The following is an 18,524-nucleotide window of genomic DNA, read 5'->3' as shown; positions in this document are numbered from 1 at the left end:
CTGGCCAGGGTGCAGCAGCATCTGCGGTTCCTGGGATACCCTGAAGGAGGGACTGCTTTGCCCTATGGATTCTCAGGGCCCTAGAGAGTAGGGGTGCAGGTGTCTGGGCTCTGTGGGGAGAAGGTTTGGGTGTGTCGCTCCCCAGATGGGCTTTGGGAGAGGACAAGGCAGAGGAACAAGAACTGGTTCCTGGTTGTAAAGTAAAGTAGAGGAGCTGTTTTAATTGTCCATATTGTTATACACACAGTTGCTGACAGATATTTTGAAATAAATTAATAAAACAATTGGTGGTGTTTTGACGAAATATGCAGAATTTTGTAGAAATTTAAAATATTGTGTGCAGAATTTTTAAATTGTTGACACAAGACAACTCAAAGAAGAGTTTATTTGCCCTATGAAGTAATGGGTTTTTTGAGCTGTTTGTCTTGATGAGTTCTCCATTACCAGCTCTTTCCCCTCTGCTTTGGAGTTTCTCCTGAAACCAGGCAGTGCAGAAGAAACAGACGGATTGGTTCACCCACACAGCCCAAAGCAGTCTTAATGTGGAGTACGAGGATAACACATGCAGGCCAAATGATCACTGCTAACGAAAATGTCTGATCAAGTACGCATACATGGGGTACATGCACACTGCGTGGAACGCCCAGCTTGAGGAAATGCAGTTACCACATACAGGACGAGTAACCTTTTTTTTCGTGGACCAACTGGTATAACCTGTTATGTTATAAATAAGTCATATTGGCATAGCTGTATCTTTCAGGCATATGAAAAATCCACACCCTTTAGAGAGACGTCTAGCCTTTGATACAGTGCTAGGTCAATGAAAGAACATATTCGGTGAGCTTACAGAGGTTGATTACCTTCAGTGATAGCAGAACCCCTCCTGTCAATGTACACAGCCTCTGCAGTGAAGCACTGCAGTTGTGCAGCTGCCACATCATTATATGTAGACATAGCCTAAGTACTTTTGTGAACCTAGCCTTTTGTTGCCTTCAACGTCCATTACAGGAACCGGCACCTATGACAGAAGATCTGCTGGAAGAACAGTCTGAAGTATTGGCTAAACTGGGAACATCAGCTGAAGGAGCTCACCTTCGGGCACGCATGCAGAGTGCTTGCTTACTCTCAGATATGGAGTCTTTTAAGGTATATGCTGCTTTTGGATTTCTCTGGGACGATTTTGATGTGAGCAACGTGGGATAATTGGTTAAGGTGATTTATTTGAAGGATTTCCTGACAACTGTTTAAAGACAATTTCAGGGTACTTTTCAAAATCTAAAGATTCACAATTTATAATTCTTAAACCTAAAATTAAAATCTATTATTAATCCCTCCCTGTCCCTCCCCCCCCAAAAAAAAGGTGGGTGTATCAAACTAGTTGGAGATTCAGAGCTTCATAGTAACTTTTGTACCACACGTTTTTTTTGAAAACCTAGTAAGCAATATGAAATATGACTTGAAGGTTTTGATTTCACACGGCTTATTGTGTAGACAACCATGCTTTCAGTTTTAGCTTTTTGCTGACAATGTAGGAGCAGAAATGGATTATGCAATTGTTAAAAGAGGCTTTGTAACTTGTAAAATTTAATATTGCTCTCATGAGGTGGCAAGAAAAATGAAGTTGGTTGGTAAGACAGGTGTCAGCACTTTTACTTGCATTATGGCAAGTGTTATTTCCTCCCTGCTTCAATAATCATACCAAAGCTTAGTTTAAAAACTATTTGAAAGCAGCCTCTGACTTTCAGGCCCTGAGCAATGATAGGGGGAAAAATCATGCTATCTTCCATTTAAGGGGTCTGTTTTTCTTACCAAGTCACAAGAATTTGTTATAAATCTCCTTTTATCATGCATTAGGGAATTGCATGCATTAAACCTCTTTTGCCTCATTGACAAGGCAAACACTTAATTTTGAGCTTGCTTGAAATAGCTGTATTGATCTGTATAAATAAGATGTGTGTGTGGTTTTTTGTTTTTTTTTGTGGTGGTGGTTTTTCCATTCTTGTGTACTATTTCATAATGTGAATGTTCAAAGTGCATTGGTGGTTTGTGATCAGAATTCAGGAATTACTGGCTGCTAGCATTTAGCTCAGTCCACTAAATCACACTGTCTTGCTAATGAGATCATATATAGAGGAATTTCGTTCATCTATGTAATATTTAGCTTACTCTTCCATTCTAGGCAGCTAATCCTGGTTGTTGTCTGGAGGATTTTGTAAGGTGGTATTCTCCTCGAGATTACATTGAAGAAGAAGTGATTGATGAAGAGGGGAATAGAGTACTTAAAGGTGAACTGAGTGCCCGAATGAAGATTCCTAGCAACATGTGGGTAGAGGCATGGGAAACAGCAAAACCAGTTCCAGCTCGGAGGCAGAGGCGACTGTTTGATGACACCAGAGAGGCAGAGAAGGTAAATATCTCTGTGTTGTGCAGGTCTGTTCTGTTTTGTCTACTAAATATGTAAAGATCTAATCCTGAAATATTTAAACAGTAACTTGTAATTGTGCTATCTTTTAAGTTTATTATTATTTAACTGTGCTAAAAAACCAAGGGTAATGCCATTGTAGGGGGTCTGCTACAGTCCGCCCAACCAGGTGGAAGAAGTGGATGAGGCTTTTTCAAACTAACAAAATCATAGAAAGACTAAGACTTGGGGGACTTGAACTAGCTAAACATCTGTTGGGAAAGTAACACAGCAGGGCATACATTATCCAACAGGTTTTTAGGAATGAATTGGAGACTATTTTCCTTTTATTTCAGAAGGTAGAGAAAGCTACTGGGGCAGGCTATTCAAGATTATTTTAACAAATAGGGTGGAACTCATTGAGAATTTGAAAGTGGAAGACAGCTTGTGTGAAAGTGTTTATGAAGGAGTTCATGATTCTAAGAAATGATCAGAGGGAGAAGAGTAAAATAAAGACCATGGATTTCAAGAAGGTAGACTTCAGCAAACTCTGAGTTGGTAGGCAAGGTCCCAAGGGAAGCAAGACATAATAGGTAAAACAGTTGAAGACTGTTGGCAGTTTTTCAAAGAGAAATGAAGAGTGCAAGCGCTAACTATTATACTCCATAGAATAGCTAGGGAGTATGGCAAGAGACCACACCGTCTTAACCAGGAGACCTTGAATGATCTAAAAATCAAAAAAGAGTCCTACAAAAGTGGAAACCAGGTCACACACAAAAAGAATGAATATAAACAAATACTACAACACAATATGGAGAGGCAAAGTTAGAAAGTGGAAGGGGCAAAACGAGCTCAACCTAGCTAAGGACATAAAAGGTAACAAAACATTCTATAAATATATTAGAAGGAAGAAGACCATGGACAGGGTAAGCTGATTACTCAGTGAAGAGAATGAACAGGAAAATGGCAGAGGCGCTTAATCACTTTTGTTTCAGTTTCGTCATTGGACTCTTAGCATATTGAATGCTGGAGAAAAGGAGGTAGGTTCAGAAGTCAAAATAGGAAAAGAGCAAATTAAAAATTACTTACAGAAGTTAGATATCTTCAGGTCGCCAGGTCCTGATCAAATGCATCCTAGAATACTCAAGGAACTGATAAACGAGATGTGTGAGCCATTAGCTGTCTTTGAAAAGTGATGGAAGACAGGAAAGACTCCAGAACACTGGAAAAGTGCAAATAACGTGCACATCTATTAAAAGGAAAATAAGAACAACTCAGGAAACTACGGACGAGTCAGCTTAACTTTTGTGCCAGAAAAGATAATGGAGCAAATAGTTAAGGAATCCATTTGCTAACATCTGGAAGATAATAAAGTGATAAGTAATAGTCAGTATGGATTAGCAAAGAACAAGTCATGTCAAACTAACCTGATAGTGTTCTTTGATGGGATAACAAGCCTTCTGGATAATGGGGAAGCAGAAGATGTGGAACACCTAGACTTAAGTAAAGCATTTGCCATAGTCCAGCATGACCTTATAAATAAGCAAGGGCAGTGGTTCCCAACCTGTTCTCTAGTGTGGATCCCTAGTCACGCCCCCAAGCCATTTGTGGATGCCCATCAAAGCCAATTCTAGCCACTATGTGCACTTCATTAAATGAAAAAAGAAACCACAACACAGATTTTCAGACAATTAATAACATTATTGGAAGATAATTTAAAAGTAATAGATTGTAACTTTGCAATTTATTTAACCTATTTTCTATGATTATTTTTATTTAGCTTTATTTTTTTCATGGACCCCCTGCAACACCCTAGTTTGGGAACCACTGACTTAGGGAAATACAACCTAGAAGGGCCTACTGTAAGGTGGGTGCATAACTGGTTGGATAACTTTCCAAAAAGTAGTTATGGTTCACAGTCAAAATGGGAGGGCATAACAAGTGGGGTTCTGCAGGGTACAGTTTTGGGGCCAGTTTTGTTCAATAGCTTCAATTTAGATAATGGCATAGAAAGTACACTTATAAAGTTTGCAGATGATACCAAATTGAGAGGGGTTATCAGTGCTTTGGAGGATTGGAGTAGAATTCAGAATAACCTGGACAAATTGCAGAAATGTCCTGAGGTAAATAAGATGAAATTCAGTAAGTACAAATGCAAAGTACTTCACTTAGGAACAGACAATCAGTTTCACATACACACAATGTGAAATGACTGTCTCGGAAGGCGTACTGTAGTAAGGGATTCAGGGGCCATGGTGGACCACAAGCTAAATGTGTCAACTGTTTGATGTCAGCGTGAAAAAAGCGAATACCATTCTGCGATACTTTAAGAGGAGTGTTGTGTTGAAGCACAAGACTTCTCTGCGTTTAGGCGGCTAACATTCAGCTTTATTGAATTAAATAAGGCAACAGATGAGCCAAACGGGACACTAGTAAAAACAAGTCCAGCAAGGCTGATGGATGTAGCTAACTCTCTAGTATTTTATACCCTTACACAAACAAAGCCCACTTTCAGAGGCAATTTTAATCACTTCTCCAAGAGAAACCATTGTCAGCAAAGAGAAACAGGTACTAGGGAGCTGGAGCCTTGACTCTAAGCAGTTCATTAACGCATTCCGTAGAGCTCATCCTCCCTGCCATTCCCAAATAGGTCAGGGAAAGTACAGGCTCGTGTGCGTGCAGAAGTAAGGGATGTGAAATGGCTTCTTATACAAGATGGTTTCCACAATTGTACGCAAGATATTAGAAGTAATTCTTACACTCTGTGGTGATTAGGCCTCACTTGGAGTACTGTGTCCTGTTCTAGGTGCCACATATCAAGACATACTTGGAGAAAGTTCAGAAAAGAGCAACAAAAATTATTGAAATTCTAGAGGGTAGATTGAAAGAATTGGCTTTGTTTAGGTCAGTGAGGGAAGATTGGAAGAACTGGATTTGTTTAGTCTGGAAAAGAGAATACTAAGAGGGGATATAATAACAGCTTTCAAGTACCTTTTAGGTTGTTACAAGGAGCAGGGGTATCAATAATTCTTCTTAACCTAACCTCTAGGACGAGAAGCAACAAACTTAAATTGCAACAAAGGGAAGTTTAGGTTGGACAGTAGGATAAGCTTCAGAACTGTCAGTAAGGGTAAGCTCTGGAATAAATTGGTCAGAGAGGTTGTGGAACCTGCATCATTGGAGATTTTAAAGAGCAGGCTAGACAAACACCTGTCAGGAATGGTCTTAGATGGTGCTTGGTCCTGCCATGAGTAAGGGGACTGGACTCGGTGACTTTTCAAGATTCTTTCCATTTCTAATATACTGTGAGTCTAATAACGCCCTAGAATTACAAAGAACACTAATGTGAATGCTACAGACTGCTTTTTTGCCACAGTATAACTGTTCTTAGAATGACTTTCTGAAGTGCAAATAAATAATACAGCTGCCTTTTGAAAACATGGCCTATGGTAACTTGGTAAGTGGTATTACTTTGGGACTTGTTTCATTTACTATAAATGTAAATAAAGAGTTTGGTTAAGGTCAGTGCTTTAACTTCTTGAAATGCTCATTATTTGTAGTTTCTTCTCTTACTGTTCTATGAGGCTAGAGTCACAAATATGGAGGTGACGTATCACACAGCCAGTCATTTCGTATATAGCCAGTATCTGTTGGGGGTGGGGCCAAGGGACTTGGGCATGAAAGGAGGTTCAGGATTGGGGCAGAAGGGTGAGGGTCCCAGTGAAAGTGAAGACTCAGATGGGGCCTTGATTGAAGGGTTCAGGGTGGAGGTGAGGTCTCTGGCTGGGGTTGTGAACTTTGGGGTTGGGCTGGGGATGAAGAGTTTGGAGTACTGGTTGCTCTCGGGAGAGGACAACCCCCAGCCCTCTCCCACTACAGCAGCTTAGGGCCATGTGAGAGGTTCCAGCAGGCAATGGCTTATGGAGGTTGCCTGTTCCTGAGCCAGGGCAGGACCAGGCTAGGAGAACGGGTGTGTGTTCCTTGGCTGCGGCAGCTCTGGGGCAGCACCGGGTTGGGTCTGGGAAGGAGTACCTGTCCCCTTCTTGTGGCAGGTCTGGGGCAGCTCTGGATGGGGGCTGGGTTGCCTGTACTCCAGCCACAGCAGTTCAGGGGCAGCTTCAGGCGGGGAGAGGTGCCTATGCAGCTCTGTGCTGGGGCTGGAGGAAGGGTGCCTCTTTCCCCAGGTGTCCAGGCAGCTCTGTGAGGAGGCTGGTGGCGAGAGGTGCCTCTCCCTCAGCTGCAGCAGCTTTGGGGTTGGGGAAAGGCATGTCTCCTTGCTGCTGCAGTGAACCCCTGCGTGGGGCTTACTAGATAGCACAAGAGGCTTAATAAGAAGCTGTGTTGCTTAGAGGGAACTTAGGCCCCGTCTCCCTGTGAACTATTTTCCGGAGCTTTGTTACGGAGTTTTTATCTCAAGGACAATCATCATAGCATACTTTTGAGATCAATGATCCATGTGTCTTATCTCATTAATGTAGTGGATTGAGTGTAGCTTAATGTTCTATTTTTGTAATCTTAAGCATCGGGGCTTTTAGTCGCAGTTAATGTTAGTTTTGTGAAATTAATTTTGTCATTAATGTATTAATTTTTTGATATACCATAGGTGCTTCACTATCTTGCAGTTCAGAAACCTGCTGACCTTGCAAGGCATCTTTTGCCTTGTGTCATCCATGCAGCTGTACTAAAGGTAAAGGAAGAAGGTAAATAACATATAATAAACAATTCTAATGTTTTTTTAAGCACCGTGATGATATTATGACTAAAGTTGTGGGTTTTTTTTTTTTAGAAACGTTAGAAAATATCTCTTCAGTTAAGAAGATTATTAAGCAGATAATATCTCATTCCAGTAAAGTTCTAAGATTTCCAAACCCAGAGGATAAAAAACTGGAAGTAAGCCTCTCATGTTAGCCATTGATAGAAATATTGCAGATCTTCATATTGTCCAAAGCCTGTGTTCTGTAATGCTGATTTTCTTTCTCTCCCTTCCCCCTCCATTCACAACAAAATCACCCGTATGCAGGAAATCATTGCTCAGATTATGAGTGCAGAAGCTATTATTGCCAGGGCAAGATCATTGAAAGCAAAATTTGCGATAGAGAAATGCAATCAGGAGGAGGAAAAAGAAGATCTGGAAAGGTGATTGACACTATATTAGCTTACTCACTTTGTGCTTCGTCCCATATTTTCCTGGGTTTTACAGCTTAGAGAAATGTTAATAGGGGATAATTAATAGTAATGTAGATCCCCAAGAAATTGTAATGTACCACAACACGAGAGAAGCTTAAAAGAATAATGACCTTTATAATGCTTTGTAGGTGGGAAAATTTCTGCGGGGTTCCAGTCCTGTACTTCGGGGATGTAATCTATGTAATCTATCAGTCTCTTTTAAAAAAAAAAAAAATGTTTTGTAATGTGGATTTGCTGGCTGCAGATCTAGTGCCATGTAGTTTGTCTTGTGAAAATGGACAACTGTTGTTTGAGATCTCCTAATGAGAAATATGAGAGTCAGGTATTGTATTTATGTGTTTATTACTGTTCTCTGCATGGTGTAGAATGAAATATCCAAAAGAACTATTTTCCAGTTGTTTTCCTTACTAAGAAGAAGTGCTGTAGTGATGCACCATAAGAAAACTAGTGAATAGGAGCCTGTTACCAATAGATTTTTTTTTCCTGTTGACCATTACACCATGTAACTATTTATTCCTTTGTTTGGCTAAACATGGTAATGTTAAAAAGTTAACTATTGGAATAGGTTACATTCTTAGAGCTAATGTGGTTGCTGTGCTAGGATTAGATGGTTCCGTCATTGCTGGTGTTGACTCTTTGGATGAACCATTTCTGACTAGCTCCACATTTCATTGCTAGGAATTCTCCTGATTTCTACCCTGTGATCTTAGTTCACTTCTCCCAACTTCAGATTCTCAATGCTCCCTGAAACTGGGAGCCACTGCAGGGAGGATTGGACACATTCACCAGGGGTGGCTAAGAGCCTGTAAACTATTTTAATATGAGCAGCAAGAAGCTGTGTCAGAGCACAGGATGTGAGTAAGCACAGAAGGGGCTCTGGGGGAGGGATTAGGAATGGAGTTAAAAGTTGCATTTCTTGTTGAGATGGAGTGAAAGAGAAAGAGAGGGACAGATCTGTATACCATAGAGGGGAAAAATTTGGGTAATGTCAGTTGTGATACTGGAAAAATCTAGGCTTCTAAAGTGGACATTGATTTAATTCTGAATGTATGTCTTCCTAATACATCCCTGGGGAAATTCTCCAGATTTTGTCAAAACACAGTATAATCATACCAGTTTCAATTGGTTTGAAAACTTATTTCAAAATACCTGTCAGCAGGTATGTCTGTAACAAGGCAGATGACAAAAGAGTCAGGAAATGTATTGATAGATTCCTTACTAGGCATCTGAATACAGAACTGAGTAATTATTCATCTAAACTTTCATATGGAATGGATATTCCTGCACTCCTCAAACAATGCAAAGACTTGGGAGAAGTTGGGGAGGGTAACAGGAACTAGGAGGAAAGTAATTGCTGGGCAGGAGCCCAGTGGAGAATTTGTACGTCTGTTGGGCATGGGCATGGGCATGGGTGTGCGCAAAACTGGAACAGATTTTTTTTTTAAAAAGAGTGTATCGGAGGGATGGGGAGAGATTATTATTTTCCTCCATGCAGGCCCAGTCTTGTCTCTCCCATTCAGTCAGGCATACCTACCCCTATCCCCCTGTGTTCTTTTATTATCCTGTGTCTTTGCACACCACGTCAACATGTCCCTCTGTCCCCACTTAGACGACACCTCCCCATCCCTCTGTGCCGCCATTTGCATTGAACTCCTCCCCCAGTCTGTCCTTTTCCACTAGCCCTTATGAGCCCATCTGTGACTCCCTCCACCCCCCTTATGCTGTCTCCCTGTACTGCCTGTCTCCTGATCTGGTCCAACAGGCATGAAGAAGGCACTACAGGTTCTTTTTCTTTCCTAGCTGGCCAGAGCCAGCTCTTCTATCACCACAGCACCCTTGAGTGGGGAAAATATGGAACTTCTGCAACTTTCTGGCAAAAACTATTTTCTGAAAAGGGGAAACAAAAAGCATAATGTATGAATTATGCATGTACACAATAGCACAGAATTTGCCCAGGAGAACTGATAGTGCCCTTAGTGCTGAATCTGTTTCTACAGTCTAGTTAGATGGGGAGCTTTTGTTGTCCTTACAGGAAAGTCTTGAAGATTTCATGTGAAAATAAATGATAGTTAAGATGTGTTTATGCTCACTTTTTCCTTCCTTTCATTATGTTTCTAATTTCAGGTTTGTAAATTGTCTTCTGGAGCAACCAGAAGTATCAGTGATTGGTGCAGGAAGAGGCCCTGCTGGTAGTATCATCCACAAGTTATTTGTGAACGCCCAGAGGGTAAGATGGATTTTCAATCTATATTCTGATAACTTCAGTTTAGCCCATGTAAGATGACAGATCACCATGTGATGCTGGTTTCTTGTATTTATAAATGTGCATGCATTTTTATACATATGCATGAATGTTTGTTTTTTCTTCCCGTGAAAACAATTTTAGCAATAATAGAACTTTACATGAAGACAAGAAAAGGCACAGAAAACTTGTAGATGCAGCTGGATAGACAAGCATTTAAAGTGCCCTTAAAGTGAAGCTCACTTTGATGAAATATGACTAAAAATGCCATTGTCCAATTTAATATTTGTATCTAGCTTTCCAGATCAAATGTGCTCAATTTGAATATTTTTTTACTTCTAACTCTGCAAACTATACTGGGTTCCGAATTAAAATGAGCTTTTTATTTTATCACTGGTAATAAAGGTTTTGTAGCCAAAATTTCTTTGTGACTTTTCTGCAGATCTGTTGCCTCAATGAATCAGCATAAGTATTTCTGATTGAGACTTTGCTTAGTAAACAGTTATGTTGATGATTCACATAAATGAAATGCCCCTCTCTGTGTCATGTAGATGTGTTGGCTTTGCAGGGTTTAACAGAAAAAAAAAAAAGCAGCATAAAACATGTTCTTTTTGTCAATAAAAGAAGCAGTTATGGCTCAGTACACGTGGGCTGCATCTACGCTTGAATTCCTCTTTCGAAAGAGGCATGCAAATGTGGGAAATTGAAAATGCAAATGAGGTGCAGATTTACACATCTGGCACCTCATTTGCATATTCTTTCAGAATAGCTTCTTTTGAAAGAGGAAAAGCAATGTAGAGGCAGCTCTTTCGAAAGTAAAGCCCATCTTCGAAAAAACCCTTCTTATGGGAAGAAGGATTCTTTCGAAGATAGGGTTTACTTTCTAAAGAGCTGCATCTACACTGCTTTTCTTTCAAAAGAAGCTCTTTTGCAAGAATATGCAAATAAGGTACCAGCTATGCAAATCTGCACCTCATTTGCATTTTCAATTTCCCTCACTGGCATTCCTCTTTTTGAAAGAGGAATGCAAGTCTAGATGCAGCCTTGGAGAATAGATATGATAAATAAGTTGCTATTTTTAATTAACTTTTGGTGTAGACTTGCATTTTGAGCTTACGGTAATATGTGGGCACAAAGCATAAAAGTAAGTTGAAAAAAAGTAGTCCAGTGTCTTATTAAATGACTACTTGATCTTCCCTTGTGATTTGCAAGAATATAAACTACACAATAGTGTCTTGTTCCTTTTTTTTTATCTTTGCAGTTTTATTTTACCCCTTGGGAAACCATTCTGCTAGGATACTATCATGAATTGCAGGTTGCTTCCCTTTTTCGCTAACATGGTCATTAAAATGTGATGATCTGTATGTGACACTCAGTATTCTGAGGACAGCTGTGGTCTAGCTATAGAGAGTTCCCCTGATAGAACCGTTTCACAAAATTCAAGAGTGCACAGAATTTTGCAATTTCATTAATATGGAAAATGTGCATTATTGTAGTCAAGGATAGTGTTCCCTCTTAATTGTTTTCTATCCATGGGTGAGAGAAACTTTATCTACACTGAGGCATATGCAGATGTGTACCACAAATAAACACACATGCTGGTGGCTGTTGGTGCTCTGCCAGTCAGCTGGGTGGCACCTGAACCTCTTCTGGGCAACTGCCCAAGCGCTCATCTTACAGGAAAAAACTGCTCAAGGGTGTTGCTTCTTTTTAAAATATAAAATTACATGAAATATTTTTATTGAAGCTAATGAACCCATGCCAGTTATGTTTGTAGTGTTCTGAAAGATGCAATTATGTGTTGATATTCGTAGCCTAGTCCTACCTTATTGGTCAGGATTTTTAGTGACTGGGATAGGCACTGAAACTCTCACATTATTCTCCTATGTTTAGCAATGGTTCTTTTGTTGGGCATATGCTAAAAAAAAAAGGACAGATACCGTACTTTCTATTAATCTGGCTCTAAAGCTCCTTCTAAACTTCTCCCAATTTTTTTAAATGCAATGGAGCACATTTTGAAAATTTGTGTTAATATTCAGGAATAACTCAAGTCTAGAAGTGGATTGTAGCCACAGGTGCAGTCCTGGAATTCGCAGATCTATAGCTGTCCCTTCCTATTAATTAGCATTCTTAAAGAGTATGATGAGTTTGTTTTGATTTTTCTTTGAGTGCCACCAAGTATCTGGTACCTCTGCCACAGCTTACAAGATAAGTGTGTGGCTAGCAAAAATTTTAATTTTTTTTTCCCAATTCAGAGTTGGAAGCGTAACAGATGTTCTGTTTTTGTTTCCAAATACCTTATTGTATTAGTTAGCTAATAATTGAAAGATTTCTTACCCAGTGAACGGGGATTATAGAAGTGTGCTCTCACTAACTTTAGAGATTTTTATCAATCAACATGCATCCAATTATGCAACTGAGTTCTGCTGTAGATTTAACACTATCCTATCCTGTATTTTATCACTTTTATCAGTCTTTTTACTTTGCCTTTTGCCTTGTTGGATAGACTTCTGATTAAATGCACCCTTCAGTAGTTCTAAGGCTTCAGCAGTTTTTTAATGTTTGTTAAAGTTTGTGCTGAAGATGTAAATTTCAAGCTTTGATTTCTTTCAGGCACAAATAATCAGAGCTAGGAAGTAGCTTTATCTTCCCGGGGTGCATTAATAGTTAAAACTATGGTCTTCTGTGTATATAAATTGCATAATTTTGTGTTACATATATTGTGTTCTCAAAATGTGTCATAATAGGTATCTTGACAAACTCTTGAATTCAGTATGTGCTAGCTGTCCTTAAAACAATCCTAAAATCTCTTTAACCTTTTTAAGTTCTCACTGTTTCTTTCTATCTTCACTGGTTTTCTTCTCAACCCTCTCAAGATGACTGAATCTTCTGATGAGGTAACTAGCTCTTGTCACTTATTTCCAACCCATTTTTCTAGCTTCATGAAAATTGCTATCGAATAGATGCAGGACAGCAGCATCATAAGATTTTTACATATCTTACGCATAAAAATAATTCCCCTCCTTCAAACTGACTACTGTGCATCCACAGATTTCTGAAACTCAATGTGAAAAAAGAGCATGTAAAAACAAAGATAAAATGATTAATTATGAGAAGTTAATTGTTTATGAAGCAGAGGCTTTTTTCACAGTGGATCTTATTGATGTGTAAGAAATATCAAGGATATTGCTTTTGAACTAAACATAAACCTGTTTATTGGTTGGGATCAGCAACATAAAGTAGCACTAGCTTCCTCTGCTGCGCGGTGGATGATGTATTTCCAATTCAAATGAATCCTGCATCTTGAACTGTAAAAATCCTGATAAAATGCAGAACGTTCTCATTTGGTCTATCTAAACAGCAAAGAAAAATCTGCAGCTGGCCATGCTAGGGCACTGCTGTGTAGACCTGTGGGTGGCTGCGTATAACATGGTAATTTATATACCAAAAGGCTGTTTTTCAGAATAATTTCTGATGTGCTAGTGACAAACTGTCCTTCAACCAAAGCTTCTGGTTCTGTTTAAGGTTGCTACAATGACTCCACTTGATGAAGAACTGAAGAGGTCAGGTTCATCAGATGAACGGAAACTGAATTTAGGAGCAGTCACAGATTTCCCATCACCTGCAGGTCGTGAGCTCATTTTACGCATAACTGTACCTCGCCCTGCACCTTACTCTAAACCACTGCCTCAGCGTATGTACAGTGTAATCACAAAAGAGGATTTTCGACTTGCTGGTGCCTTTTCAGCTGATACAACATTCTTCTGATAACCAAAAGCTAGGGACATCTTGTGTGTCTTCACAAGTGGAACACTATTTCTCTGTTTCCATGGGACTAAACACTATGGACCATGCCAGGCTATGGACAAGGAGAGGAAATGTAATCAAGAAATAGCTTTTCCTTAATGAGTCAAATCAGCATCTCAGAGTGGTGCCTTTGTCAACCTGGTATGTGGGAGAGCTCTACAAGTTCAGACATTTGTTCAAGGGTCTAAAAATCTTTGCTCTGTCCAAACAGTTGTACTTGTTTGCATTAGATAGTCTAACAATGGACATGTCGTTGGACTTTGTACAAATACGTCATGTTGAAATTATAGTGCAGTATATATGCTGCTTTTCAGTGGTGTTAGGCAGTCTGAAGTGTAAAGGTTAAAATATTTATCATCACACAAAAATATAATCTTAAATTCTGGGTATTTTGGTGTGTGTTGGGTTTTTTTTTTCCCCGCTGAATTCCAATGGTTCATTTTAAAATACTGATACATTTTGCTCAACTATACAGAGAAAATTCTATCTTGCACTAAACTCTTAACATGAAGCATTTGCCTGAAAGAAACCCTGATTACGTGCATTAGATATCTTTTTCTCTGAAGTGCTAAAATGGATATTTTTAGCTATCATGGGATATTAAGACTACAAAAATGAAATAGCCTTAAATTTATCATTTTACATATTTCAAACATTTATGTCTCCCTGTCTTGGAAGGGAGCATGCTTCCAACTGCAGCATAGAGAGACCACACATTAGCTGTACTTCAGCTAGTGTGCTAAAAATTGCCATGGGAGGGTGATGGTGCCCCAGGCTAGCTCCCAAAGTGCAATCACTCCTGACTTCCTGCATACATATTGGGGAGCTAACCTCAGTCATTGTGGCCATGCTGCTTTATATCCACTAGTTCAAGCAGAGCTAATACTCCTGGCTGGGAAGCACACTCATGGCTTGTGTAGAAATACCTTAAATATGAGACAGCTTGGCCAAAACTATACATAAATGATTATGTAAGCAACTTACTGATGCTGATAGATACATCTTCATGACACACACAGTGTACAGCATGCATTTGCATTCCTATTGATCTAGTAGTAATGTATTATGAAATACATGCTGTCAACATGCAAATACTTATGCTTTTAATGTGTGGTGATATAAGAAAAGGATTTTAAATACCTTGTTTTGGTGTGAATCAGCAAAGACTCATAGCTGTGTTGTAAACTAAGATGTCTGGCTGTGAAAAAGAGTGCTCATGCTTGCATTTATTTGTCTTTGGATGTGTACAATAAATCAAATTGGCTATTGACATTTTTCACTTGTTCAGTTAGTTGTAGTAGCTAAGACAATACATGTGCTGGGTATTAATGCACCAGTTGACTCAGGAACAAAGTCACTTGAAATACTATCTGATAGTTTTGACAAATAGGGATGTCTGTCTCTTCATGGCAAGGGGTGAACGTGCACAGATTTGAGATCCTGACTACTTTTGCTACTTGAAGTGCAATTTTCAAAGGCCCAGATCCTCAAAGGTATTTAGGTGCCTAACTGCCACTTATTTCAATGGGAGTGAAGTGTATAAGTGCTATTTCTTAGCACATGAGCCTGCTGTCCATGTGCACCTTTAAAGTGGCTTAGACCTTCAGAGTAATTCACAAAGGAGATGGACTTAAACTAACATGTGTGACAAAAAATTTGTATCACCATCTAACACCTTGTCAGGAGTCCAGGCCTCATTGTGCTTGATACTGTGTAAACACAGTACAAACAGACGCTGTTCTGAAGGAACTCAACTAGAGATGCATGAGAATGATATAGCTCACCAAACAAGATTTGGGTTACAAGGAAAATACGACTTACTTTAACATTTTACTTTTTAACCTATTCTGATCTAATTTTCTGCGCCATAAAATGTTCTGCAGTTCCTGTTTTGAGCATTACTAAAAAACGTAGTGGCTATGTCTACACTAGACTTTTGTAGGCAAAACTCGCTAGGTCTACACTACAGAGTTTTGTCAACAGAAGGGGCTTTCTGTCAACTCAACTCAGGGAATGTCCATACACTTAAAGCATTCTCTCAACAGAACACTGCATTTTTCTTGACAGTATTATCCCTCAAATTTGAGGAATAAATCTCTCAGTACTGTCAACAAAAAAGTGCAGTGTAGACACTTCTGTCACCAGAGAGGGCTTCTGGTTGCTGCGCAGTCCTTTGCAAAGCTGCCATTATGCTTTCTGGCACCAGAGGGCAGTACTCTGACAGAGCAAGTTGTGTGTGGATGCAATCTGTTGCAATCACCCTGTCGACAGATGCTTCTAGTGTAGACATAGCCAACATGTTTAGTCAACAAAAAAGTTGTGTAGATGCTCCTAGGGATCCTTTTGTCAACAGCGGATTTTGTGTGTGGACAGAATCTGCTGGCAGAAGTTTTGTATGAACATCTCTTATGACTAACTTTTGTAGATGGATGCTTTTAGTGTAGACGTATCCAGTGTGTTGTACAAGAAACAGACATCCCACTGGGCCTAGAACTTTGCACAGTAAAAATGCAGTCCAACAGAACAATTTACTCTTGAATAGACCAAATAAGCAACCACATTCCAAGAAGAGAGCGTGTCAGAAGACCTTAAAAATTATTCTAGAGCTCACGTGACCAGGTTAATATCTGAAAGGGTACTCCATGTTCAGAGTTGAGGAAAGTCATGTACCCCATTTTTGCATGTTTTGTCAGGCAAATTTAACTCCCCGCCCACCCACTTCTCCCCCATTTTCCAGGCAGAAGCAGCAAAGCCAGCTGCTTTTGGGGGACAAGGTGTGGGTGGGGGGGGGTAGGAGAGGATGGTGTTTGCAGCTCTGGGTCCTAGGATGGGGCAAGGGCAGTCAGCCCATAGTGCTGCCTGGAGAAATTGCACTGGGCTTTCACCTCCCTATTCTGAACTGTGTGGAGCAGTGCTCCCCCAGTGTTTCAGAAAATGGTTGAGAACTTCTGCCACAGAGCACTTATTTTCCCTTGATCAGAGCACTGTTTTTCTCCCCAAATAGCCATCTTCCTTTACTTCACTGCTTCAGACTTTCCCTCACCATATTGTTTACTGGCTCGGCTAAACTGTCTTTGTTATACGCTTGGGTACTGCAGGAAGAGAGGTGCAATCCAATTGTCTCACACAGCAGCAGATGTTTTCCTCATTTGAATATTCTGACTGGTTTTGTGGCAAAATAGAAGTTTTACTTGTGCACAAATGAACTTATTGTGGCAAACCAATTGTTTAAAAAAATTATTCTCTGCTTACAGATTACTGTTATGAAGATGGATGGCTCAGTGCTGTAACTTGTCCCTGTTTTACCTTCTTTTTGCATTTCACAGTACATGCCCTGCTGTTACTGAGAAAAGAATAAAATTTAGCATTTCACCACGCTCGTGAATAGTTTTCACAGTGGCTATTTACTCAGTCTTTGCTTCTTGTGCTATGTAGTCAGACCAACTCTCCTCCATCTCCTCTTGACTATAGAAGCCCTGCAGACATCATCATTTTCCATTCCGTGAAAGAACTTTTGACAACAGCCATCAGAAACAAACTACTTCTGCCTCTAGTTACACTGCCATGACACAAGTTTCACAAGAGACAACAGTCCTTTCTCAGGGCTTCAAGTATGATGTTTATAGAAAACACCAGGAATATATAGTGATGCATTGTGACTAACACCAGATGCTATTAGCAGACAGTATGGGCACAGTCATTTCCAAATGGCTGCATAAAAAGAGAGATTGTTTCAGTAACAAGCACACAGCAGATGCAGTAAGAAAGGCAGACTAGCTTTCTCAATGTACAATTTGAAATACCTTGTTCCAAAATTCAAGGGTCCAGTGTGATTGAACTTGAAGTGATGTTTTTAATTTCTGTATCAATTATGTATTAGTACAAGGCTTTGAATTATTCTGAATTTTTAGATGCGGTGGCTAGCTTCCCTTTAATATGAAAAACTGGTGGCCTTGTTTTGCTATGACTCAGTGCCCTCCTTTTTTAGACTATAATGCCAGCCAGAGCTGCTGATTTTATACTGTTACTAGGATATAAAAGCAGCAGCTCTGGCTGGCATCAGTACATACCTGAATTACTATATTGAAACCAGTCCCCCATCCCTTTATGTAATAAAAAAATACTGTAACTTTATATACTCTCCAAGACTGACTGCTAGCCTGACAAGCTAAACCTTTACAGATTAAGAACGTGATTCTACTTTTGACAAGTCTTGTATTTAAGTTAATATTAAAAATAACTGCAAAGGGCTGAACAGTGAGGTGGCTCTCACTGTCATTTTAAAGTTTCACCGACTGGATATTAAATAACTAAATTTGTGATAAGGAACAAACCCCCCTGCTTGTCTCTACCATCATTTTTTTTGTCCACTGCTCCAAGCAGTCTCTGCTGGTATAAAAATCAATCTGTTAAAGCTTCTGCTATGGGTCTGAAATGGGAATAAGAATTTTAGCTTCCAATAAGTTCAGTTTCTCAAATAAAATAAAGGTGCAGCCTGAAGCTGTCACTCACTGGTTTTATTTTCCATGAAGAACTGAGAAGATCTTAATAGCACAAACCTTAAGCAATTTATAGATACTAAACAGGAAGTCACATTTATAACATATTCAAGCTTCTGCAGGGCTACCTTTATGCAGCTTTGGGAACAATCTCAACGTGCTTTTACGCTTCCGTACACAGCTATAGAAGTCTTTCCATCCCCTCTGCCTTCCTCACCATTCATGAGGGTCACTCCTTATCCAATGACGGTCATAGCAGACTGGTACTAGATTATTGTCTTGTTGGAAGGGCATATAAAACCACTTTCACAGCACTCCCAGTGGTGCATAGTGGGTCAAAGTTCAGCTGAATGTGTGACCCTCCCCAGGGAACAGCCTGAACTACTGT

At 39.7% G+C, this 18,524-nt stretch overlaps 1 protein-coding gene across 3 annotated transcripts in view; it reads left to right on the top strand.

Annotated features, from left to right (window-relative positions):
• RAB3GAP1 (RAB3 GTPase activating protein catalytic subunit 1) overlaps positions 1-18,050 on the top strand; it is a 50,649-nt gene extending 32,599 nt beyond the window's left edge. The window contains exons 18-25 of one of the 3 annotated variants that reach the window (XM_075000835.1): positions 1,009-1,146; positions 2,180-2,407; positions 7,005-7,101; positions 7,188-7,291; positions 7,422-7,537; positions 9,713-9,815; positions 12,707-12,727; positions 13,356-18,050. In XM_075000835.1, coding sequence (XP_074856936.1) covers positions 1,009-1,146; positions 2,180-2,407; positions 7,005-7,101; positions 7,188-7,291; positions 7,422-7,537; positions 9,713-9,815; positions 12,707-12,727; positions 13,356-13,598 — 1,050 coding nt within the window. In that variant the 3' untranslated portion in view covers positions 13,599-18,050. Of the gene's footprint in view, positions 1-1,008; positions 1,147-2,179; positions 2,408-7,004; positions 7,102-7,187; positions 7,292-7,421; positions 7,538-9,712; positions 9,816-12,706; positions 12,728-13,355 lie in introns of those variants that run through there. The other 2 variants (XM_075000837.1, XR_012646371.1) reach the window with 2 other exon arrangements.
• Positions 18,051-18,524: the final 474 nt, after the last annotated feature.

Source organism: Carettochelys insculpta, chromosome 8 (genome assembly GCF_033958435.1).
Source record: "Carettochelys insculpta isolate YL-2023 chromosome 8, ASM3395843v1, whole genome shotgun sequence".
Classification (NCBI taxonomy): domain Eukaryota; kingdom Metazoa; phylum Chordata; order Testudines; family Carettochelyidae; genus Carettochelys; species Carettochelys insculpta.
Note: the sequence above shows the minus strand (reverse complement) of the source record. Positions and strands in the feature narration are given on the sequence as shown.